General features: G+C 41.4%; 1 protein-coding gene across 8 annotated transcripts in view; it reads right to left on the reverse strand.

Moving 5' to 3' along the window:
- fryl (furry homolog, like) overlaps nucleotides 1-26099 on the reverse strand; it is a 361259-nt gene that overhangs the window by 107712 nt on the left and 227448 nt on the right. For all 8 annotated transcript variants that reach the window (XM_048544223.2, XM_059647684.1, XM_059647683.1 and 5 more), the window contains 7 exons: nucleotides 19100-19210; nucleotides 18399-18553; nucleotides 15597-15696; nucleotides 11876-12044; nucleotides 9853-10112; nucleotides 8844-8984; nucleotides 339-507 (listed from right to left, as the gene is read on the reverse strand). In XM_048544223.2, coding sequence (XP_048400180.2) covers nucleotides 339-507; nucleotides 8844-8984; nucleotides 9853-10112; nucleotides 11876-12044; nucleotides 15597-15696; nucleotides 18399-18553; nucleotides 19100-19210 — 1105 coding nt within the window. The remainder of the gene's footprint in view (nucleotides 1-338; nucleotides 508-8843; nucleotides 8985-9852; nucleotides 10113-11875; nucleotides 12045-15596; nucleotides 15697-18398; nucleotides 18554-19099; nucleotides 19211-26099) is intronic.

Genomic DNA, 26099 nt, shown 5'->3' on the forward strand with positions numbered 1-26099 from the left:
TCAGCACGGACAAGTTGAACCGAAGGGTCTGTTTCCGTGTTGCACATCTCTACAAGAAAACCGAAAGATTCTTTGAAGACACACCAAAATTTCGCTTTGTTTCTTTTCTCTTCCTTTCCTTATGGTATGGTATGATTCAGTAATGAGAGTAAGAATGTTCAAGTGAATTCAGATAGTATAAAAATTCCCACCTCAAGTTTTCCATAGCTGAACTACAAGCTCAAATATAGCTTTGTATGGACTAAACAAGGAAGAAAGAATCTATTCTTTTCTTTTAAATGATAAAAGTTTCCGGTGTAAACAGTATGAATTTGGTATTCAGCTAAACAAAAAGTTACCTGAGGTGATGGAGGGGATTTTGTAACTAGAGGTGATACGGTAGTAAGGTGGGTTGTCCATGTGAATGACAGCTGAGCTAACTGGATCAGTCAGCTGCAGTTCCGCTACCAGCTCTTCCAATAATTGCATTGTTTTATCTCTGCCCAGGTACACAACCACTTTTTTGATCTGTGTAGGATAAAACACAAATTCTTTCAGATTTTCAAATGAGACTTTTTTTTATTATTTCTACAAACTTCAAATTTTTCCGCTTCCTCAATGAATTAGATTATTGAAGCCAAGGGGTTATTTTGTAGCAGTAATGTACACAATGCTAAATGAAAATCTTTGGCATTATTACTCCATTAAACCACGATTTATGTTACTATATTGTCATAAACAGCAATTAAATATTTTTAAAAACTGAACATTAACTATTACCGAGAACGACCAATTTGTCAAGATTTTTCCTCTTGCACCCATCAGGACAATTCACATTTAATACCAAAGCGAAGGGGAACAACATTTTTATGCTGTATGAGAAAAGATGACAGGCTAGCAGGCGGACTCCCATTGGTAGAGGCAGGCATTGTCATGGAGAAAGTACCAGCTGACTGATGATTGACAGTTAACTGTCTTGCTTTGTTTAAATTTAAAGAAAGCAGCTCAACTTGGATTGTTAAGGCACAACATACAGGCCCTGTTCTTTGTACTCAGTTAGAACATGTAGACACACACACTCTACCTGTTTCATATAGACAAGATAGCATTTTCTGGTTCATTTGTGAACAAAACACTCTACCGCCAATAATGTTCTATTTTAAGTGCAGTCAATATTGCAGTGTGGAAAATGCAGTAGCCAATTTGTAAAGATGCTGTTGTTGGAACCAATGAGAAATTGAGCAGACAATCTGTTTTGTTGATATTGGTCAATGGGTTATATATAGGTAAGAACACGAAAAGAATGACTATTTTTCATTTAAAAATGAAAGCTCTTTCACCTGAGAGGGCTGACAGGACCTCACTATTACGTTCAAATTAAAGAACAGCATTTCCAACATTGGTACACTGCCTCAGCAATGCACTGAAGTATGTTGGTTAGATTCTGTGAGTAATTCTCTGGAAGTGGAAAAAAAAATCACACCAAAATATGAGTTAGGAGCAGGAGTATTCAGTACTCATTCAGCCCCCTGTGTCTGCTCCATAATTCAGTAAGATCACAGCTGATCAGATTGTTACCTCAAATCTGCATTCCCGTCGACCCTGATACCCCTATCATCCCCTTGCTTACAAGAATCCATTCACCTTTGTCTTAACAATATTCAAGGACTCTGTTTCCACCATATTTTCAGGAGGACTGTTCCAAAGACCCTGACCCTCATGACAGAAAGATGATGAAAGTGTTTCTTTATTTAATAGGGCTAATCTCTTTCTTGGCCCAGTTCTTCCACAAGAGGAAAGACTCTCCTTACATCAACCTAATCAAAGGCTTTCAGATTTTGTATGCTACAATCAGATCACCTCTTACTCTTATAAACCCCAAAAGAAACAAGCTTAGTCTGTCCAAATTTTCCTCTTAATACAAAACCCTTTAATTCCAGATATTACTTTTGTAAGTCTGCTGTCTACTGCTTCCAATGCATCTACATCCTACCTTAAAATAAGGGGACCAGTACTGTGCATAGTATTCCAGATGAAGTCTTATGAGCGTCATTCATAATTTAAGCATAACCTCCCTACTTTTGTACAATTTTCCTCGTGATAAACGATAACATAGTATTAGCTTTCCTAATTACTTGGATGCTAGCCTTTTGCAATTCATACATGAGGATGTCTACCTCCCTCTGTATATCAGAGCTCTCAACTTTTCACCATTTAGATATGCTTGCTTTTTTCTAATGTGACAATTTCTGATATTATTCTCCATTTACCATATCACTGACACTCAACTCATTATATATAATCTTTTTGTAATTTATTTGTGTCCTTTGTTACAATTTGCTAGCCCATCTATCTTTGCATTACTGGCAACTTTGGCAACCATACTGATTGTCCCTTCATCTAAATCATATACACAAATTTTGAACAGTAGACATCCCAGCACCAATCCCTGTGGCACACTACTCATTGAGGAGAAGCTGTCAAATATTTCATTACACCATCATGTAGCTGATTTTAAAGCATCACTGCCAAAAACCTAGGATCACTTTAGCCTTCTAAAGGAAATCAATATATTTGAAATGCCTGCGAGGGAACAAATCTAAAAGACAAAAGAAGGGAAAAATACAGTTACAGTAGAGTATTCAATATCCTGTGGGTGATGCATTAAACTTCAAAAAGACAAACATAATGAAAAGGTTGATAGATGGAAGTTGATCTCTCAACAAAGAATTAGGTGTTGGGCCTAAAGGGCTTCTTCTATTACCAAATATGCGTCTACCAAAATGACCAGCAGGCACTCTGTTAGTAGTGATGAAACCAATAATTGAAAACTGGAGATAAAGATGCACAAGGTAAGAAATCACTGGCTGGATTTTCAACTGGCCAGTTGATATTCCAGCATAGATGGAGGCCACACAAGGGGACTTCCCATCTTAGCACAGTTTGATGGAACTGCCGAAGAAACTGAAGATACTGCTGGGCAATTCTTCTATGCCTGGCACCATCCGAATGATGCCATCTAAATTTTATTTTAAACCCATTCACAGGATGAGATTATTGCTGGCTGAACCAGAATTTATTGCCCATTCAAAACTGGAGACAATGGACGGTTATGATGAAATTAAGTAAAAAAGTTACTCAAAAAAAGTCAGGAAAACTGCAGCAGATGGTTGTCAATCTATGCAAGTGTAAAGTTATCCATTTTCAATTGAAAAAGGATAGATCAGGGTATTTTGTAGATGGCATTATGTTAAATACAGTGGATGACCAAGACAATTTGGGGTTCAGGTGTACAGATCTTTAAAATGCTACGAACAGGCCAGAAAATAATCAAGGCATCAACAGAATGCTGACTTTTATATCTACAGGATTAGAGTTAACATAGAACATAGAATAGTACAACACAGCAGTACATTAGCTCTTGATACATCCTTGCCTTTGATTCAATATTAAAACATATAAACTGTACAGCACAGGAACAGGCCCTTCGGTCACGATGTTGTGCCAAACATGACACCAAATTAAACTAATTGTTTCTGCCTGCCCTTGGTCCATATCCCCCATTCCTTGCATGCGCTAATGTAAACGTCCCTTAAATGCCCTTATCCTATCTGCTTCCACCACCATCCCAGCAGGGTGCTCCTGACTCCTACCAGTCTGTGTAAAAAAAAAAGCTTGACCCTCTCATCTCGTTTGAACTTTCCACCTCTCACCCTGAATACATGCCCCCTACTATTAAGGCATTTCAACTCTTGGAAAAAGATTCTGACAACCCTATCTCTGCACCTCGTAATTTTAAAGACTTTTGTTAAGTCTTCCCTTAGTCTCTGCTGCTCCAGAGAACACATCCCTAGTTTTTCTAGCCTCTCTTTATAACTCATACCCTCTAATCTAGGCAGCATCTGGTAAACTTCTTCGGCACCCTCTCCAAAGCCTCCACATCCTTCCCGTAATGTGGTGATGAGAATTGAACACAATACTCTTAAGTGTGGCCTAATCAAATTTTTATAAAGTTGCAAAGTAGAAGGACGCAGAAGTTATGCTGCAGCTATACAGAACCCTGGCTAGAAACCACTTGGCGTATTGCATGCAGATGTGGGCACCACACCTCAGGAAAGATATATTGTCTTGGAGGGAGAACTACTTAAGAATGATACCTGGAATTCAGGGGTTAAGATCTGAGGAGAAATTATCCAATTTAGGCCAATGGCCCCGAGAATTTAAAAGGTTAAGTAGTGATCCAATCAAAATCATAAAAAATCAATATTAGCAGGAAAAGACAGGATGGATAAATTATTTCCAGATTCTAGAACTAGGGGTCACAGTAGAGCTAGGCCATTCATGAACAATAATTAGGAAGCACTTCTACACACAAACAGCAGTAGAGGTTTGGAAGTCTCTTTCACAAGTAGCAGATGAAGCTAAATCAGTTGTTTTATTATAAACATGAGTTAGACAAATTTTTGTTAAGCAAAATCATTAAGTGATATGGACCAAAGGAAGGTAAATGGAGTTAGACCATAGATCTGCCATGAATGGAAGAATGAGTTTGAGGGGTTGAATGGCCTACTCCTCTTCCTATGTTATAGTCAAATATATAGTCTAACTCCCAAGTAGCTATCGAACTGACCCCATACTTACCATACACATCTCAACCACACTTCCCAAGATCACTTCTGATGCTAACCACCTTACATTGCCCGGTCAGACCCAATTTCTTCAACCCACCCTGGCTAATCTTAAACAGTACATCACTTACTTTATCACCACGTACCCTACCTTATTCCATGTGGCACCCTCCCACACCATCTCGCATCCTACCCACGTCATCATATCCCTTGCTAACTGCCACCCCACCCGGCTTGCATTCTACCTACTCAGCACTCAAGCATCATGCTTAGCTGACGTATTTATGGTTTGGTAGAAGCTGTCAAAGTGGCCGAGAGAACCTTCACTTTCAGAATATAGCTGACTACTATGAAAAGGAGCCGTGGTTTGCCTTCCTCTAACAGCCTATACTACAAAGAACTGTCAGAGTGGAAGTACTGGGCTGCATTTCTGAGGGAGCCCTGAGTGGAATCTCCTCTCAGAAATGTGGAGGTCCCTTCTTTTGTAAAAAAAGACATATTGGAGTGGCAAGAGATAATGGGAACTACAGATGCTGGAGAATCCAAGATAACAAATTGTGAAGCTAGATGAACACAGCAGGCCAAGCAGCATCTTAGGAGCACAAAAGCTGACGTTTCAGGCCTAGACCGTTCATCAGAAAAAGGGGACAGGGAGTGGATTCTGAAATAAATAGGGAGAGAGGGGGAGGCTGACCGAAGATGGATGGAGGAGAAAATAGGTGGAGAGGAAAGTATAGGTGGGGAGGTAGGGAGGGCATAGGTCAGTCTGGGGAGGATGGACAGGTCAAGGGGGCAGGATGAGGTTAGTAGGTAGGAAATGGAGGTGTGGCTTGAGGTGGGAGAAGGGTATAGGTGAGAGGAAGAACAGGTTAGGGAGGCAGGGATGAGTTGGGCTGGTTTTAGGATGCAGTGGGGGACCGTCCAGTCCCTACACACCTGTATTCCGCATGCAGATGGCCTCAAGGCCCTCCGCTTCTTCCTGTCCCGCAGGCCCAACCAGTCCCCCTCCACCGACACCCTCATCCGCCTAGCCGAACTTGTCCTCACCCTCAACAACTTCTCTTTTGATTCCTCCCACTTCCTACAGACAAAGGGGGTGGCCATGGGCACCCGCATGGACCCAAGCTACACCTGCCTCTTTGTAGGTTACGTGGAACAGTCCCTCTTCCGCACCTACACAGGCCCCAAACCCCACCTCTTCCTCCATTACATTGATGACTGTATCGGCGCCGCCTCTTGCTCCCCAGAGGAGCTCGATCAGTTCATCCACTTTACCAACACCTTCCACCCCAACCTTCAGTTCACCTGGGCCATCTCCAGCACATCCCTCACCTTCCTGGACCTCTCAGTCTCCATCTCAGGCAACCAGTTTGTAACTGATGTCCATTTCAAGCCCACCGACTCCCACAGCTACCTAGAATACACCTCCTCCCACCCACCCTCCTGCAAAACCTCCATCCCCTATTCCCAATTCCTCCGCCTCCGCCGCATCTGCTCCCAGGATGAGGCATTCCACTCCCGCACATCCCAGATGTCCAAGTTCTTCAAGGACCGCAACTTTACCCCACAGTGGCCAAGAACGCCCTATACCGCATCTCCGGCATTTCCCGCAACACATCCCTCACACCCCACCCCCGCCACAACCGCCCAAAGAGGATCCCCCTCGTTCTCAGACACCACCCCACCAACCTCTGGATACAACGTATCATCCTCCGACACTTCCGCCATCTACAATCTGACCCCACCACCCAAGACATTTTTCCATCCCCACCCTTGTCTGCCTTCCGGAGAGACCACTCTCTCCGTGACTCCCTTGTTCGCTCCACGTTGCCCTCCAAACCCACCACACCCGGCACCTTCACCTGCAACCGCAGGAAGTGCTACACTTGCCCCCACACCTCCTCCCTCACCCCCATCCCAGGCCCCAAGATGACTTTCCATATTAAGCAGAGGTTCACCTGCACATCTGCCAATGTGGTATACTGTATCCATTGTACCCGGTGTGGCTTCCTCTACATTGGGGGAACCAAGCGGAGGCTTGGGGACCGCTTTGCAGAACACCTCCGCTCGGTTCGCAATAAACAACTGCACCTCCCAGTCGCAAACCATTTCAGCTCCCCTCCCATTCTTTAGATGACATGTCCATCATGGGCCTCCTGCAGTGCCACAATGGTGCCACCCGAAGGTTGCAGGAACAGCAACTCATATTCCGCTTGGGAACCCTGCAGCCCAATGGTATCAATGTGGACTTCACAAGCTTCAAAATCTCCCCTTCCCCCACTGCATCCCAAAACCAGCCCAGCCTGTCTCCGCCTCCCTAACCTGTTCTTCCTCTCGCCCATCCCTTCCTCCCACCTCAACCCGCACCTCCATTCCCTACCTACTGACCTGTCCGTCTTCCCTGGACTGACCTATCCCCTCCCTACCTCTCCACCTATCTTCTTTTCTCTACATCTTCAGCCCACCTCCCCCTCTCTCCCTATTTATTCCAGAACCCTCACCCCATCCCCCTCTCTGATGAAGGGTCTAGGCCCGAAACGTCAGCTTTTGTGCTCCTGAGATGCTGCTTGGCCTGCTGTGTTCATCCAGCTTCACACTTTATTAGCTTGGATTCTCCAGCATCTGCAGTTCCCATTACCTCTGATACCATTGGGCTGCAGGGTTCCCAAGCAGAATATGAGTTGCTGTTCCTGCAACCTATGAGTGGCATCATTACGGCACTGCAGGAGGCCCAGGATGGACATGTCGTCTGAGGAATGGGAGGGGGAGTTAAAATAGTTCGTAACTGGGAGGTGCAGTTGTTTATTGCGAACCAAGTGTAGCTGTTCTGCAAAGCAGCCCCAAACCTCTGCTTGGTTTCCCCAATGTAGAGGAAGCCACAAATGGGTACAGCAGATGCAGTACACCATATTGGTGGATGTGCAGGTGAACACGTGCTTGATGTGGAAAGTCATTTTGGGGCCTGGGATGGGGGTGAGGGAGGTAGTGTGGGGGCAAGTGTAGCACTTCCTGCAGTTGCAGGGGAAAGTGCCGGGTGTGGTGGGCTTGGAGGGGAGTGTGGAGCAGACAAGGAAGTCACGGAGACAGTGGTCTCTCTGGAAAACAAAGGTGGGGATGGAAAAATGTCTTTAGTGGTGGGGTTGGATTGTAGATGGAGGAAGTGTCGGAGGATGTTGAGTTGTATCCTGAGGTTGGCGGGGTGGTGCATGAGGTCTGGAGGTTGGTGAGGTGGTATTGAGAGGTCCGGAGGCCTCCCCTCCCACCTCTGCATCCCAAAACCAGCCCAGCTCGTCCCTGCCTCCCTAACCTGTCCTTCTTCTCGCCTATCCCCTCCTCCCACCTCAAGCCGGACTCCCATTTCTTACCTACTAATCTCATCCCGCCCCCTTGGCCTGTCCGTCCTCTCCGGACTGACCTATCCCCTCCCCTCCAACTATCTTCTCCTCCATCCATCTTCGGTCCGCCTCCCCCTCGCTCCCTATTTATTTCAGAATCCTCTCCCCATCCCCCTTTTCTGATGAAGGGTCTAAACCCGAAACGTCAGCTTTTGTGCTCCTAAGATGCTGCTTGGCCTGCTGTGTTCATCCAGTTCCACACTTTGTTAGACTGGAGTGGCAATCTGCACGAGCTTTCTTTCCCTCAGAAAACCTGGCTCTCTATCTGTTAAACCATCACAACAAAGCACATTCTTTACAAATATTTCCAGGTTTCGGTTTCTCACTTTCTCTTTCTGACAGACACAAAACTGAAATTGTTTTAAAAATCTATTTTAGCTTGTTGTAAAACATAAAGCAGCATTTATCACAGCTAAATTGATAACCAGAGTTTAACCAGTTTTCTTGATTTCTTTATTCACTCATGGGATGAGGACGTCACTGGCTAGGCAGCACTTATTGTCCATTTTTAATTGTCCAGAGGGAGGTGCAAGTCAACTGCACTGCTGTGGGTCTGGACTTAAATGTAGGCCAGACCACATAAGGTTGGCAGTTTCCTTCCCTAAAGGGCATTAGTGAACCAGATGGGTGTTTCTGACTCTTAATTCCAGATAGTTATTGAAATCAAATTCTACCAGCTACAGTGGTGGGATTCGAACCCAGGTCCCCAGGACATTACCTGGATCTCTGGATTAACAGTCCAGCAATAATACTACTAGACCATTCCCTCCCCATTATCCTCAAATCAGCAAAATAAATGACTTCCTGTTTATATATTTAGAAGTAAGTAACTTTTACTTACATATGGCAGGAGACTGGGCTCACTTGTCACTCCACACATACTGATAAGGAAATGCAGAATTATTTTTAGGTTTTTGGGCCAGCTGTCTGCTAGTGTTGTCCATACGTTTTCTATCTCTGACCATGCTAACTCATCGCCGTACTGCACAAAAAAAAGCAAATTTCAAGCAGCTTAATAACAACACAAATTTCTCGACATCTCATTATTCTGAATATCAACTTTGGAAAGATTACCTTCTTTGATTCTGGGAATCATGTGCATTTTCTATGTCTTATTGTCAAAACTGACATTCATTAGGAAGTTTGTATTGTGGTATGAGTTTTTCTCTTATCCCATGGAAATTGCAACATCAAAAGCTTTCGACTCAGTGATTGAAAAATTTCTCATTTAACATTATGGCTATCAGTTTAAATTACAATGTGTTAAAAGATTATTTCATGCAATATCCTTCCCGCGGTTTTTAGCATATTCTATACTATTAAAATTAAAATAACCTCAAATTCAGCCAGACCTATCTCTGAATATCCACTCTCCAGATTTGACTGGCAGTTCTAGGTTGGCTGCAAACTTTCAAACTTTAAGTGCTTTTGCCCTGCAGGACACGTCAGGAAATGGAATATTATAAGGAACTACAAACCATTGTACCACATACTGATTTCAGAATACCACTGATTATCCCCATTGCTGTGCTGAGGATAATGTTCCACTTTTATTGAAAAGTAACTGGCCTGACATGTTAACTGTTCTGTTCACTATAGATACCGCCTGAATTGATGAGTACTTCTACATTTTCTGTTCATTCACATTTGCACTTTGCTTTTGTAAGAAACAGAACTCCTTGGTGAAAATTCAAAACTCAGTTTGCGATGTTAGTGAAAACTCAGATTTTTGTCAATGTAATTAAACTTTGAGTGCGCATTTACGTGCTTATGAACTGCCTTGAAATATTTTCATGATAACTGCAGATTTGCTTTGGAATGAGATCAGATTTGTATGAGAACACACTTACTTTTGCTGTCATATACATCAGGTTATTTAGCACCATGATAGTAGCCTGTGGAGATCCCCAACCTTCCCCCCTCAGCCAACGTCTGCTGTTTGTCATCATCTCCCTGTCCTTCATATATACTTCATCAGATTCATCCATAGTCTTTGAAGATGACAAGGGTTTGAAATCTACCAATTCAATGTTATTCATCCAGGGCAGAAGGTAATGCAGCATCACTTGCCGACCAGCAGGGTGAGCTGTTTGGATTCTGTGACTTACTTCTGTAAAGGTTAAAAATGCAATATTATAACATGCAACTACAGGCCACGAAGGTTTCTCTTTGGCTTAAAATTATTTTATAAGCCCTTTTAGAAACAAGTCCAACATTACATTAAAAAGTGAGGAACAAAGGTGCTGGTATATTTTTAGATAGAGAAACAGAGTCAATGTTTCAAATCCAATATGGACTTTTCTTCAGAACTAAAGGGGGTTAGAAAATGATGGTTTTGAAACTTTGACAGAGACAGAGGAGGAACCGTGGGAAGAAACTATGCAGCAGTCCAGTGCAAAGGACAAAAGCATTGGTACTTGAGGTGAAAGCTGATGTATGCAAGGATAAAAACAGGTCCTCTTAGCTTAGAGCAAAGAAAACAAGGCAGGCCCATTTTTGTTTTCTGGTGCGGAAAGTGTCTGAAGAATTTAGAAGAAAGGGAGAAGTTAGGCTGTAAAGTTGTGCAATTCAGTATTGTCTCTTGTGAGGCTGTAAAGTGCTTCAACTGTTTCTATCCTGGGCCTGCTGCAATGTTCCAACAAAGCACAAAGCAACTTGAGGAACAAATTTTCTTCTTGGCTGCTTTACATGTTGAATTCCACAACTTCTGAGAGCCTGACCTCATCCTCCATTTTCCCTACATTCATCTCATGTGCACTCCAGAATGGGTTTATCCTTTTTGTTTTGCTGTCAGCAAGAGGAACGTCATTAAATCTTCCACTCTTTAATGTTTTACATGTCTATTTCTCTTTCACCCCAATTAGTAACCCGAATGTCTTTTCTACTGGCCTCCAAACAATCTGCTTTCTTGGCTCCTTTATCCACCTACACCCAATGTTTCGAAACCACCAATTTTCCAACCTCTTTCAGTTCTGAAGTCAATTTGGACTTGAAATATTAACCGTTTCTTTCTCCACAGATGCCACCAGATCTGGTGAGTTCTCCAGAATCCACAGTAATTTTCTTTTGCTACATTAAAAGGGATTCAGCGAAAATAAAATCGTACAATGAAGGAATAGAAAGTATAATCAGAAAAGGAATGAAGTCACACGTTTTCTGGACATATAGTACAACAGGTCATAACTTCAAAAATTAATCATGTTATATTTATGGCCCAGCACCGGTAAAGCAAAGTGCGTTATTTGATTGATCAGAAGAATAGTCAAAGCACAGCTGAAATGCACAGAAAACTGTACTTATCAAGGAAGGAAGCCACTACATATAAATCCTTATTTGCTATGCAAATCCAACGAGCAAACGTGCTTCCCTAGGTCACACTGCCATCGGGACATTGTTGTGTCTGAAGACATTGAGGGCCCAGTTACTGACATTGTAAAACAGACCTTAAGGAGACGTATATGACTGCTTGCAAAGCCAAATAAGAGAAATAATGTTACATTCAGATTTTAGACTTCCCTTTTTATTTGGTCTCTCTTTCATTATCTATGAACACTTAATGATCCAGTTTTTGTCATATTATGTGTAAGATCAAAATAAGGAAAACGACTCATAACCCAATGAACTCAAACTGTTGTTGATGGTTTTGAAGTAAATTGAAGACATCATGAAAGTAATTAAGGACAGATCTTCAACTTTTTTAAAAAATTGTTTTCAAATATTGCATACAGCAAAAGGAAATGAACTACATTGTCTTTGAAATGCAAAATAAATTGTAAAAGGTTTTGCCAGTCCTACATTATCACACAAATTTAAATGGTTATGTCTACAGAAAATATCACAAGTAGTATTACTCATGAAAATAATGAAATATACCTGAGAAGACTGGGATTGTAAGTTCTGGGTAAGTCCTTGCCAATTCCTCCGACAACTGATAGTAGGAAACAGAATAAAGATGTGGCAAAGGGGAAGGATGATTTAGTATTCCATCAGTTCGCTGCACTTCCAGCTTGTGTGCATAACGAAATAGCTTGGGCTCCAAGATCTGCAATAAGTAAAATCATCAAGCAAAATCCTTCAAGCAGAGAATTCCAATAGGAGGGCTGAGGTGCCAATGGATGGCATACCCCAAATGCTTACTGCAAGTATGACAAACAAACATTACTTTTATACTTTTGCATAAATTCCATCATTCAGAAATGTTATGAAACCACTTTCTTAAAAAATGCTACAAGATGCCACTGCAATCTTCAAGGCTATAATTTCTAATGGGTAGAAGTACAAAATTTATTGCAGTTATCAAGCTCATTTTATGATGATTTGATCAATGACGCTATTTGCTTTTAGCACCAATATCAATTAATCCTTTTCCACCTTAAAACCATCTTAAAATATTCTTTCTTCTTCTATTCAAAATTCATTTATTAAATTTTTATGAAGCTGAAGGAAGTTCCTAACTACAATGTGTTGATATTATAGGAGCTCCATAATTTTGCTGATTGAAGAGGCAATTGACAATGCAGCAATTTTCAGTTTAGCAATGAAGTTTCAGTTTAGACTCTGGACTGGATTTTGTGGAGGTTTTTGAAGGCAAACCATCAATATTCTGCCATTGTCACTTTGAAATTGACTGTAACTTCAGGATTTAAAGCATAGGCAGATGAACACAAAATCCTGAAGTTACTCACTGACCCAAAGAATCCTACAGTGCAGATGAACCCTTCAGCCCATCAAATCTGCACGAACAAAACTTTACTCTAAATTTACACTAGTCCCACTTTCCAAACTTGGTCCATAGCCCTAACATTTTGTTATGACATTAAAAGTACTTGGATGAGCACTGGAAAAGGTAATGAGGTTTCCAATCTCAACTGTCCTATCAGGCAGTGTATTCCAGATTCCCACTACCCTCTGGGGGAAAAATGTTTCTATTTAAATCTTCTTTAAACCTCCTGCCTTTCACATTTAAATTATGCCCCCTTGTTATTGAACCTTTAGCTAAGGAAATAGCTGCTTTCTAGCCACCCTGTCCATGCCCTTATACACCTCTATCAGGTCCCCTCTCTGTCTTCACCGCTTCGAAGAAAACATCCCAACTTTTCTTCATAGCTAAACTGCTTTATGAGACAGAACAAGCTGGTCAGTTTCCTCTACACTTACTGCAGTCCAAACACATTTTTCTGATAGTGCAGTGACCAGAAATGCAACAAAGCACTCCAGCTGGATCCTAATCAAAGCTCTGCACTGCTCCAACTGAACCTCTGCGTTTATAATCTATGCAATGACTGATAAAGGCAGTTGACTTGTACACATTCTTAACTATCCTAATAATCTGTCTGCTGCCTTTCGGGATCTGTGAAAATCTCATTGAGTATTCCCTTGTATTGTACATCTTTCAAAAGGACCATCTGGCCCTTATCAGAGTTAAAATCCAACTGCCATTCTGATCAATCTATCGTTTGGAGGGTACCTAATGTAACCTCACTATTTAAAATGGGAGAGTGAGAGAAAACAGGGAATTATAGACCGGTCAGTCTGGTGTCAATTGTGCGGAACATGTTGGAGTTCATTATCAAGAATTTTATAGCACAGTATTTAGGAAACTGGTAAAATCAGTCTCAGTGAGCATGTATTTACACAAGGAAAACTATGCTCAACAAATGTGCTGGAATTCCTCAAGGAGGCAATAAGTTGAGTTGAATGGGGTCAGTGAAAGTTGTTTCTTAAGACTTTCAGAAGATCTTCAACAACGTCCACATAAGTGATTAATTTGTAAAATTTAAGTGCATTGGGTTGAAGTATTGTAGTGAGGTGGATAAAAAGTTGATTAGTAAACAGGAAGCAAACAGTAAGAATAAATAAGTCTTTTTGTGAATGACAGGCAGTGACTAATGGGGATCAGTATTAGTACCCCAGCTATTCACAACATATACTAATGATATCAGAGGAGGGAACGAAGTGCAATATCTCAAACTATGTAGATGACACAAAGCTGGATAGAAAGGTGGGTTTTGAGGAGGATGCAAGATGTGGCAATGTGATTTGGACAGGTTGAGTAAGTGGGCAAATGCATGGCAGATGCAGTACACTGTGGATAAATGTGAGGTTATCCACTTTGGCAGCAAGAAGAAAGGCAGATTATTGTTTCAATGGCTGTAAATTAACAGTGGACAATCTTCCATGAGGTCTGGTGTCCTCATATACCAATCGCTGAAAGTAAGCATGTAGGCGCAGTAAACAGTAAAGAAAGAGAACATGAGAGTACAGGAACAAAGATGTCTTGTGGCAATTATGGTGGGAACTGGGGAGACTATGCCCAGAAAGTTGTGTGTTTCTGCATTATTTACTTTACAGGGAGTGCAGCAAAGGTAGCAGAACTGACATATGACGAGAAGATGAGTTGGTTAGGCGTATAACTGGAGTTTAGATGAATGAGGTGGAAAATGAAGCCTGGAAAATTATAAAAAGACGAAACAGATTAGATGCAGTATATTCCCAATGGCCAAAAGGAGCATCGTTTAAGGTTAAGGAGTAAACTTTTTAGGACTGAGACAAGGTGGAACATCTTCACCCAGAGAGTGGTGAACCTGTGGGTTTCATTGCCACAGAAAGTGGTTGAGGCCAAAACATTATATAGTTTCAAGGAGGAGGTAGATATAGTTCATGTGGTTAAAAGGAGCAAGGGATATTTGGTGAGGTGTGTGAGAGAGATTAGAGTATTGGGCTCAATGATCAGCCTTGACTACACTGAATGGTTGAGCAGGCTCTAGGGCTCAAATATCCGATTCCTGCTCCTTTCTTCTCTGTCTAAGTCTATGTCTGTAACCTAGGTCCTTTCTCCTCACATCAACCACCTGGTTAATTTTTGTATCATCTACAAACATGCTTATCTTCTCCCTTTTACATGCCAACCTCCCCCACAACCTGCAATTGTCTCTCTCTCACACACACGCACACATACACACACACACACACACACACACACACACACACACACACACACACACACACACACTTTCTTCTAGACTTTTGGATTTTCTAGAGCTTAAATTCTGGCAAGATAAAACTCAATTCCCCAGTTGTTTCCTACCCCTTCAATATCTAGCTGATCAGATTATTTTCATGCCTGACAGGCATTCTCTCCTTTCCTGAGGACAGCTTGCAAAACTAGTTAGGGCCACTACTATCTCAAGCTGCTGGATCTACGGAGCTGCCAGATAATCAGATTGGCCCACAGAAATCAAGAGCCCGGGTGGCCTCAAGCCTCCTGCTTAAGTCTACAAGGCTGACCCCAGCGTATTATTGCTGTGGCCCACCCGACTTCAAATCGGTGGAGTAACTAACACTTTTTGCTTTCTCTTTTGAATCGGTAAAAAAGGAGAGAAGAATAACCCATCCTCCTGTAAAGTTTGTCCCATACAGTTATTGAATAAAATAAATATGACTTTCGGTTTCTCCTGTTAAAATATTCTGATTTACAGTTAAGAAATTTTTTGCCAATCTTAAAGGCAAATAAAAATACATGAAGTATTATACAAGGCATTCAGATATTCAACTGGTCAAACATCACTGCTGTCATTTCAAATCATTCACAAACCTGCAGCAGTTGCATCGCAATCTCATAGATATCTCTCGATGAATCAGCTGCTTTGAAAAGTATCAGGTTCAGGAGAGTTACAGTGTCAAACTGGTAATCCCTGTGACGTGGGAAAGTTTCAGAAGAATATATATTATTAATAAACGACATTAATCAAGATTAAATGAAAGTTCAACAAAGTTCAGGCAGTCGCCAGGTTGTGAACCGTTTCATTCTCAAGTCTGTTCACAGGTCAATTTGCATGGAAATCAGAACACAACATAGAACAATATAAAATGGCCATTCTTAACAGTGAGGAAATGTTTTTATGCCAGATCTTTTATATTAATACACCCTTGAGCGAGTGTGCATTCGTAAGTACGAGTGTTTGTAAACTGGATGTTCATACATTGGGGACTCCCAGTACAGGGCATAAAGAAAAAGCAAATACCAAATCAAACAGCCTGAAATTAAGAAAACTGTGGCAATTTGTTTGCACAGTATATGTACACTTTCATTACAAGAAATTAACTTTTCAGACAATTAAAGATATTAGCTGACATGAGAACTCCACAGAAGATTTAATATTTCACGTGTACGTTTCACAATTCTGAGAAGTTTACCTTCAGTTAACTGAAAATCACAGGTGTAAACTCAATTCAAGACCTCATCACAACCCAATGGAATTAAAAAAATTCAAGTATCCAACAAACAAATCAGAATTAGGAGTAGCCAAGATAACAAAGTGTGAAGCTGGATGAACACAGCAGGCCAAGCAGCATCTCAGGAGCACTAAAGCTGATGTTTCGGGCCTCGACCCTTCATCAGAGTTTGTGCTCCTGAGATGCTGCTTGGCCTGCTGTGTTCATCCAGCTCCGCTCTTTGTTATCTTGGATTCTCCAGCATCTGCAGTTCCCATTATCACAGAATTAGGAGTAGCCACTTGATCCATCAAGCCAACTCTACTATTCAATAAGATCAACTAATTATTCCACATTCCTACTTACTCCTGTTAACATTTTACCTCTTGTTCATCAAGAATCTATCTAACTCTGCCATAAAACATTCAAAGATTCTGCTTTCACCATCTTTCCGCCAGGAGAATTCCAAAGCAATAAAAATTCTGATCTGCTTCAAATAGCTGATAACTTATTTTTAAATAGCACGGTGGCTCAGTGGTCAGCACTGCTGCCATACTGCACCAAGGACCCAGGTCCAATTTGAGCCTGTCTGCGTGGAGTTTGCACATTCTTCCCATGTCTGTGTGGTTTCCACCACGTGGTCCAGTTTCTACCCATTGTGCCCATGGTGCCCTCATTCACCAGTGCTGAAGATGGTAAATGGTTTATTGGCCTTTATAGTGAAAAGATTAGAGTACAGGAGTAGGAATATCTTGCTGAAATTATACAGAATCTTAGTGAGATTTCAATCGTGATATTGTGTACAGTTTTGGTCGCGTTATCTGAGGAAGGCTGTTCTTGCTATTGAGGGAACGCAGCCAAGGTTTACCAGACTGATTCCTGGGATGGCAGAACTGATGTACGAGGGGAGGCTGTATCAGTAAGGATTATATTTGTTGGAGTTCAGAAGAATTAGGGGGGTGGGATTTCACACTATGGGAACCTGTCAGAAGATTAAACAGGGTAGATGCAGGAAGGATGTTGCCAATGACTGTTTGCTTTCAAAAAGGGGCGTTATGATCCCAATTGACAGTACTACCGGCAAGTCGATGCAAGAATGAAACCTGGCTTATGCAATTTTTTTCATTTTAGTTAACTTGGTAGTCTCTCACATGAAACCGTAGAATTATTTTAACAACAGAAAATATCACTCAAAGCAAAAAAAATCAAAAAGCTAAACTATTAAGGTAAGAACATAGTTTGAAATATCTTAAAATATGTCAAATCAAAGTTTCGTCCAGTTTTCCAACATTACCTGTTACAGAGCCTCAAATCTGGAGATATTACCCCTTTACATCAGATCTTTAAGTTCGACTTAATTGATTGTGAACTGTGAATTGTCTTACAAGAGTACTCTCAAAACTAAGAGATTAGTCTTCCCTGGTTTTTATAATCTTCAAATTTCTAACCAAGAACTTAGTTTGGAAGTTTCACAAACTACACTTTTTTTTAAACTGAGCTAACGGTGTTTTCCCTGAAACAAAAGCAAAAGCTGGAAAAACACAGCAGGTCTTGAAACATTACCTCTGCTTTCTCTCTACTAATTCTTCTAGACCTACAGAGTTTTTTCTAGCAATTTCTGTTCTTGTTTCTGATTTCCATCAACCACAGTTGTTTGGGTTTTTTTTAATGCATGCTTTCCCCGAACTGCCTTAAACTTCTTCCTAGAAGAGAAACCATTTTTCCTTCTAACCTCACTCAGGTCTCCTCCAAACTTAAAAACTTTCCTTCGCTGAGCTCTCTAAGCTAAAATCAATTCTTGATTATTTTGAAACAAAAACAAGCCAAATGACCTTTATCCCACTGTCACAAACCATAACAGCAAAATTTATCCTTCATTAACATTCAAGGGGTCCTTATTCTTTGACACATGCTGAATAAGTCCAATGTAATGGCAAGATTGTCTGATCGAGTTTTTTTTTAAACCATTCGAAAGTAATCCTACTGTGCTTTTGAAAACATATTTTGAAATCTGAACTCTAAAAATAGCTTATTTTCACAACTTTGAAAACATTTTGTGGCCAGCTGAACCAGTAAGATGTTAATAATGTTCAATGCTTCTAAAATGTAACTGAGCTACCTCAGTTACAGTTCATCCATTCATCATTGCATATTATCAACAGGAGAACAAATAAATCCATACCTGTTATGGAACACGTTGGCTATTGCCTTGAAACATCCGGCTGCTACACGTCTTGAACCTGTATAGCATCGATCTACAGCCCAATACATTAGATTACTTTGGTCTGGATTCAACTCCAATAAAAGCATGACAGCTTCACATCCTAACTGATGAACCTGAACAAAATGTGCAAAACACAGGTTAATCCAAAAACAATAGGAATAAGGTACTTCCAATTAATTGCTGCAGTTAACAGTTTGATTTCAACATGAGAACCAATTTAAATCAGTTTTACCAAGAAAGAAAATTATTATAATATTAGAAGGTCTTCAAAATAGAAGATCGGTCAGCTCAGTTGAATTGTGATGCAGAATTGTCCGGATTTCATTCCTGCACTGGTTGAGATCACCACGAAGGTCCTTTCTTCTCAATCTTGCCACTCACTGAGGTGTGGTCGCCCTCAAGTTAAACTCACCACTCATTGTCACTTTCTAATGAGGGATTATAATAACATTCCAATGGTCTTCTGAGACGACGGTGACTTTACTTACTTCAGAATAATACTGTGAAGGCTGCTATTTCGTGTGTTAAGCTTTCAGAATAACAGACAAAGGCTTCATTCACATCTCTTTGATTTTTAAAAACTGCTTCCCAAATTACTACTTTTATACTTGTGATTTTCTTGTGTACAAGTATGATTTTTCATTCCACATATTTCTTACCTTTTTTTCTTGTGAATCCAGGATGTTATCCAACCACTTGTACAGATAGCCATCTGAGGACAGGCCGACATTATCAGACACAGGCCCACAGCATAACACAGCTGACATAGCCTATGGTGAAGAGAAACAAGATTGATACATAAGACTTAAGAAAATAATTATGACAACTATCATCGTTATTACTAAACTGTGTTGTTTTGGCCAACGATACACATAGAACAATATTTGGTAATAGATTATTATTGGAAAAACATTGAGTTCATTCTTTTGTTAAATGTATAAAGGAAACTGTAAAATCAACTGGCATAATTTATTGGTGCTTACACAGAACACTGATCACAACATTCCAATTATCATCAACATGCACTTTTTAAAAAGTGATTTCATCAGGATACATCCACTCTCGTCAAGCAGTCTCTATACCAACAACTTTACAGGATTAACTCATTTTGTGGAAGGCAGAACTGTAGACATCTATATGGACTGCAGCAAAACATTTGACAAGGTTCCACATGGTAGACAGATTAGTAAGGTTAGATCACATGGGATCTGGGGGAGCTAGCTAATTGAACACAAAATTGGCAGAAAGGCAGGAGACAGAGAATGGTGGCAGATGGCTGCTTTTTGGACTGGAGGCCTGTGACCAGTGGTGTGCTGCATGGATTGGTGCTCATTCCAATGCTTTTCATCATTTATATATTTGATTTGTACATGAATACAGAAGACATGGCTAGTAAGTTTGCAGATGACTCACAATCGGTGGTGCAGTGGACAGTCAAGATGATTATCTCGGGGTACAATGGGACCTTGATCAGATGTGCTAATGGGCCAACAGGCCAAGGAGTGGCAGATGGAGTTTAATAAAATAAATCTGAGATGATGCATTTTGGTAAGGCAAACAAGAGCAGGACTTGTACACTTAATGGTAAGATTCTAACAGGTGCAGCTGAACAAAAAGACTGGGGGGTGCAGGTGCACGGGCCTTGAAAATGGAGTTGCAGGTGGACAGGGTGATGAAGGTGGCGTGTGGCATGCTTGCTTTCATTGGTCACAACATTGAATATAGATGTTAGGATGTCATGTTGTGACTGTAGGATATTACTGAGGTCACTTTTAGAATACGTACGATGTACAATTCTGGTTGCCCAACTACAGGAAAGTTGTTGTTAAACTTGAAAGGGTGCAGAAAAGATTTACAAGGATGCTGCCAGGACTGGAGGGTTTGAGCAATAGGGAAAGGCTAAACAGGGTAGGGCTTTTTTCCCTAGAGCGTCAGAGGTTGAGGGGTGACCTTATTGTGGTTAATCAAATAATGAGAGGCATGGATAGGATGAATAGCCAAGGTCATTTTCCTATGATGTGGGAGTCCAGAAGAGGGCATCAGTTCAAGGTGAGAGGGAAAAAATTTTAAAAAGACTGGATGGGTAACTTTTTCATGCAGACAGACGTACACACATGGAACAAGTTGCCGGAGGAAGTGGTGGAGGCAGGTACAATTACAAAATTTAAAAGGCATCTGGATGGGTATATGAATTGGAAGAGTTGAGAGGGATATGGGCCAAATGCTGGCATGGGACTAGGTCAGATTAGGATGTCTGGTCATTGTAAATGAGTAGGACCAAAGGGTCCAAAGCCACTGTTTCAAAAAGCAAGTAGACAAAAAGCAGGTAACGATGGGCCGGCTAGCTTAACTTCGGTAGTGGGGAAAATGCTTGAATCTGTCATTAAGGAAAAAATAGCAAGACATCTGGATATAAACTGTCCCACTGGGAACACCCAGCATGGGCTCATTAAGGGTAGGTTATGTTTAACTAATTTGGTGGAATTCTTTGAGGACGTTACTTGCATGGTGCACAATGGGGAACCTGTGGATGTGGCGTATCTGGATTTCCAGAAGGCATTTGACAAGGTGCCACAAAGTCTGCTACAAAAGATAAAGTTGCACGATATGACAGGTAATGTATTGGCATGGACAGAGGATTGGTTGACAAGTAGAAAGCAAAGAATAGGGGTAAATGGCTGTTTTTCTGGTTGGCGGTCAGTGGCTAGTGGTGTGCCTCAGGGATAGCGTTGGGACCACATTTGTTTACAACTTACATAGATGATTTGGAGTTGGGGACAAAGTGTGGTGTGTCAAAATTTGCATATGACACTAAGGTGAGTGGTACAGCAAAGTGTGCAGAAGACACTGAAAGTCTGCAGAAGGAAATAGATAGTCTAAGTGAGTGGGCAAAGGTCTGGCAGATGGAGTACAATGTTGATAAGTGTGAGGTCATCCACTTTGGTAGGAATAACTGCAAAATGGACAATGTTTTAAATGGTAAAAAATTGCAGCACATTGCTGTGCAGAGGAACTTGGGTGTCCTTGTGCATGAATCGCCAGAAGTGGGATTACAGGTGCAGCAGGTAATTAAAAAGGCAAATGGAATTTTGCCTGCCATTGCTAGAGGGATGGGGTTTAAAAACAGGGAGGCTTTGCTGCTGCTGTATAGGGTCCTAGTGAAGCCACACTAGGAGTACTGTGTGCAGTTTTGGTCTCCTTGAGAAGAGATATACTAGCACTGGAGGGGATGCAGAGGGGATTCACTCAGTTGATTCCAGAGTTTGGAGGGTTGGATTATGAGGAGAGACTATGTAGACTGGGACTATACTCATTGGAATTCAGAAGAATGAGGGGAGGTTTCATAGAAACATAAGAGATTATGAAGCAAATAGACAAGGTGGGGGCAGGGAGGTTGTTTCCGCTAGCAGGTGGAACTAGGACAAGAGGGCATCACCTCAAAATAAAGGGAAGCAGATGTAGGACTGAGGTCAGGAGGAACTTCCTCACCCAACGGGTTGTGAATCTGTGGAATTGCCTGCCCAGTGAAGCGGCTGAAGCTACCTCACTACACGTTTTTAAGGCAAGCCTAGATCAATTTTTGAACAGTAAAGGAATTAAAAATTATGGTAAGTAGGTGGGTAAGTGGGGCTGAGTCTCAAAAACATCAGCCATGATCTTATTAAATGGCAGTGCAGGCTTGAGGGGCCAGATGGCCTACTCCTGCTCCTAGTTCCTGTTCTTATGTCTATTTCCATGCTGTATGATTCTATGTCTCGTCTAAAGTGTAGAAGCATATGTATCCAACACTAGATTGACATTGTGGCGAGGGTCCTATCAATATGGCTTCATGTTACATTGAGGTTAATGACCCCAAATATCTGATAGGCATTGCTACAGATGATTATAGAGAGTCCAGTGCTGCCATCAGATACAATTTGCTCTCAACTGGTCACCAATCACAGAGAAAACAGCACCCTTGTAATTATTGCATATTTGAAATTCTATTGACATTTATTGCATGAAATATATTACTAAATGCTTAAAAACTTGATGCAATTTCAACCAAAACAAAGATGATTTGACTTTTTATAAGCTTCCAGTTAGGGAAAATATTTATGTTGCATACACACAAGCAAACCAAACTCATGTACTGCTGCAATGTTGGATTAGGGAGAGTCAGGGGGCAGAGTTGAGTACGGTAGGCATTACAAAAGATCGAGTGCTAGAAAAGCTGAAAGGTCTAAAAATTGATAAATCTCCTGGCCCTGATGGGCTACATCCTAGAGTTCTGAGGGAGGTGGCCAAGGAAATAGCGGAGGCTTTGATCGTGATCTTTCAAAAGTCACTGGAGTCTGGGAAAGACCCAGATGATTGGAAAATTGCTGTTGTAACCCCCTTGTTTAAGAAAGGATCAAATCAAAAGATGGAAAATTATAGGCCAATTAGCCTAACCTCGGTTGTTGGTAAAATTCTAGAATCCATCGTTAAGGATGAGATTTCTAAATTCCTGGAAGTGCAGGGTCAGATTAGAACAAGTCAGCATGGATTTAGTAAGGGGAAGTCGTGCCTGAAAAACTCGTTAGAATTCTTTGAAGAGGTAACAAGTATGTTAGACCAGGGAAACCCAGTGGATGTCATCTATCTAGACTTCCAAAAGGCCTTTGATAAGGTGCCTCACAGGAGGCTGCTGAGCAAGGTGAGGGCCCACGGTGTTCGAGGTGAGCTACTAGCTTGGACTGAGGATTGGCTGTCTGACAAAAAGCAGAGAGTTGAGATAAAAGGCTCTTTTTTGGAATGGCAACCGGTGACTAGTGGTGCCCTGCAGTGTTCAGTGTTGGGGCCGCAGCTGTTCACTTTATATATTAATGATCTAGATGAAGGGACTGGGGGCATTCTGGCAAAGTTTACCAATGATATGAAGATAGGTGGACAGGCAGGTAGTACTAAGGAGGTGGGGAGGCTGCAGAAAGATTTAGAGTGTTGGAGGGTGGTCCAGGAAATGGCTGATGAAATTCAACGTGAGAAAATGCGAGGTTTTGCACTTTGGAAAAAAGAATACAGGCATGGAATATTTTCTAAATGGTGAGAAAATTCGTAAAGCAGAAGTACAAAAGGATCTGGGAGTGTTGGTCCAAGATTCTCTAAAAGCTAACTTGCTGGTAGAGTCCATGATTAAGAAAGCCAATGTAATGTTGTCGTTTATCTTAAGAGGGTTGGAATATAAAAGCAGTGATGTGCTTCTGAGACTTCATAAAGCTCTAGTTAGGCCCCATTTAGAGCACTGTGTCCAATTTTGGGCCCCACACATCAGGAAGGACATACTAGCCCTGGAGCGTGTCCAGCGGAGATTCACACGATGATCCCTGGAATGGTAGGTTTAACGTAGGATGAACGGCTAAGGATCCTGGGATTGTATTCATTAGAGTTTAGAAGTTGAGGTAAGATCTAATAGAAACTTACAAGATAATGTATGGCTTAGAAAGGGTGGATGCTGGGAAGTTGTTTCCATTAGGCGGGGAGACTGGGACCCGTGGGTACAGCCTCAGAATTAGAGGGGATTAATTTAAAATGGAAATGAAGAGACATTTCTTCAGCCAGAAAGTGGTGGGCTTGTGGAATTCATTGCCACGGAATACAGTGGAGGCTGGGACATTAGATGCCTTCAAGGCAGAGATTGATGAATTCTTGATCTCAGAAGGAATCAATGGCTACGGGGAGAGTGCAGGGAAGTGGAGTTAAAATGCCCATCAGCCATGATTTAAATGGCGGAGTGGATTCGATGGGATGAATGGCCTTACTTCCACTCCTATGTCTTATGGTCTTTTCCTCTTTCCAAACAAGAAGCTCAACTCTTCAATGATGACTATAAATACATACCAACTTACGCATCAACTTGCAGAACTGCAAAAATTTATAATGTCTGTTAAAATTGGCACAAATATGTAAATTATATATGATGGAACTTAATTATTACATTTCTTAGACTATTACACAAAGGTAGTAACCTCTAGAACATCATGCAAGTTAATGAAAGATAGGAAACAGGTGCTTGGAGGCACTCGGACTTGCTCTGCAGCAAAAGCAACATGTTCAAGATGGGCAGGATTGTACCTTTACTGCACTGATTTTATTTGACTTGATTTATTGTTGTCACATGTACCGAGATGGCAAGAAATGTCATTTTGTGTGCAATATAGTCAGATCATACCACAGAAAGTGTATCGGATAATAGAACAGTGCACAGAATATAGTGTTACAGCCACAGAGAGAGAGATCAAAATTAACATTTGAGAGCTTTGTTCAAAAATCTGAGAAGAGTGGGGAAGAAGCTATTCTTGAATCTATTTGTACATGTCTTCAAACTTTTAGATTTTCTGTCTGATGGAAGAGGTTGAAAGAGTGTAACAACTGGGGTGGGAGGAGTCTCTGATTATGTTGGTTGCTTTCCTGAGGCAGTGGTGGGTCTTTATCACTATCAACAACTGTTTCATGGTGACAGGACCAGCTTTATTAATTGAATTCCAGGTTTATCAATTGAATTCAAAGCTGCCACGATATGCTTCACCCATATCCTCAAATGATTAAGGCATTTGAGAAAAGTTTCCAGACACTGCTAAATGAATTGAGGGTTCCTGCCTCTACTGGCCTTTCAGGCAGTGTGTTCCAAGAGGTGATGGCCTAGTGGTATTATCACTGGACTATTAATTCAGAGACCCAGGTAGCGTTCTGGGGACCTGGGTTCGAATCCCGCCATGGCAGGTGGTAGAATTTGAATGCAGTAAAAATATCTGGAATTAAGAATCTAATGATGACCATGAATCCATTGTCGATTATCGACGAAAACCTATCTGGTTCAATAATGTCCTTTAGGAAAGGAAACTGCCATCTTTACCTGGTCTGTCCGACATGTCACTTCAGATCCACAGCAATATGGTTGACTCTGAACTGCCCTCTGGGCAATTATGGATGGGCAATATATGCTGCCTGGCCAGTGACGCCCCCATCCCGTGAATGAATAGAGAAAAAAAAATACAATCGCCTGGGTGAGAAATGTCTTTCTCATCTCCGCTACAATCTTTTTGCCAATTACTTCGAATTTGCATCCATGAATCACTGACATCTCCACTAAAATGAATATACCCTTCTCATGCATTCTATCCAGGTCTCTCAAAGTTTTATAAACCTCAACTAAATCTCCCTCAGTCTCTTCTGTTCCAAGGGGAAGAATCCCAGTTGATCCAACTGTTTTTTTCATTGTTGCATCTTTCCAATTCTGTTACCTCATGTTAACCCTTGCTTGTGCAACCACACAATGTGACCAGAGCTGCATAGTACCCAAGTTTTCGCCTAATTGATGATTTATGTAGTTTTTTAAAAAATCATTTTTGTGGGATGTGGGCCTCGCTGGCTGATCAGCATCTATTGCCTGTTCCTAGTTGCTCTTGAGAAGGTGCTGACGAGCTGCCTTCTTCAACAGCCACAGTCCACCTGTTGTGGGTTGACCCACAATGCCACTAGAGAGGGAATTGCGGGATTTGGACCCAACGACAGTGAAGGAACAGCAAAATAGTTCCAAGTCAGGATGGTGAGTGGTCCACTATAGGATAGTGATCCTATAGTTAGGGAGCAAATAAGATGTTTTGCTAACCACAGCTGTAATTCTACGTCCATAAAACA

The sequence above is a fragment of the Stegostoma tigrinum genome, chromosome 1, assembly GCF_030684315.1.
Source record: "Stegostoma tigrinum isolate sSteTig4 chromosome 1, sSteTig4.hap1, whole genome shotgun sequence".
NCBI classification, from domain to species: domain Eukaryota; kingdom Metazoa; phylum Chordata; class Chondrichthyes; order Orectolobiformes; family Stegostomatidae; genus Stegostoma; species Stegostoma tigrinum.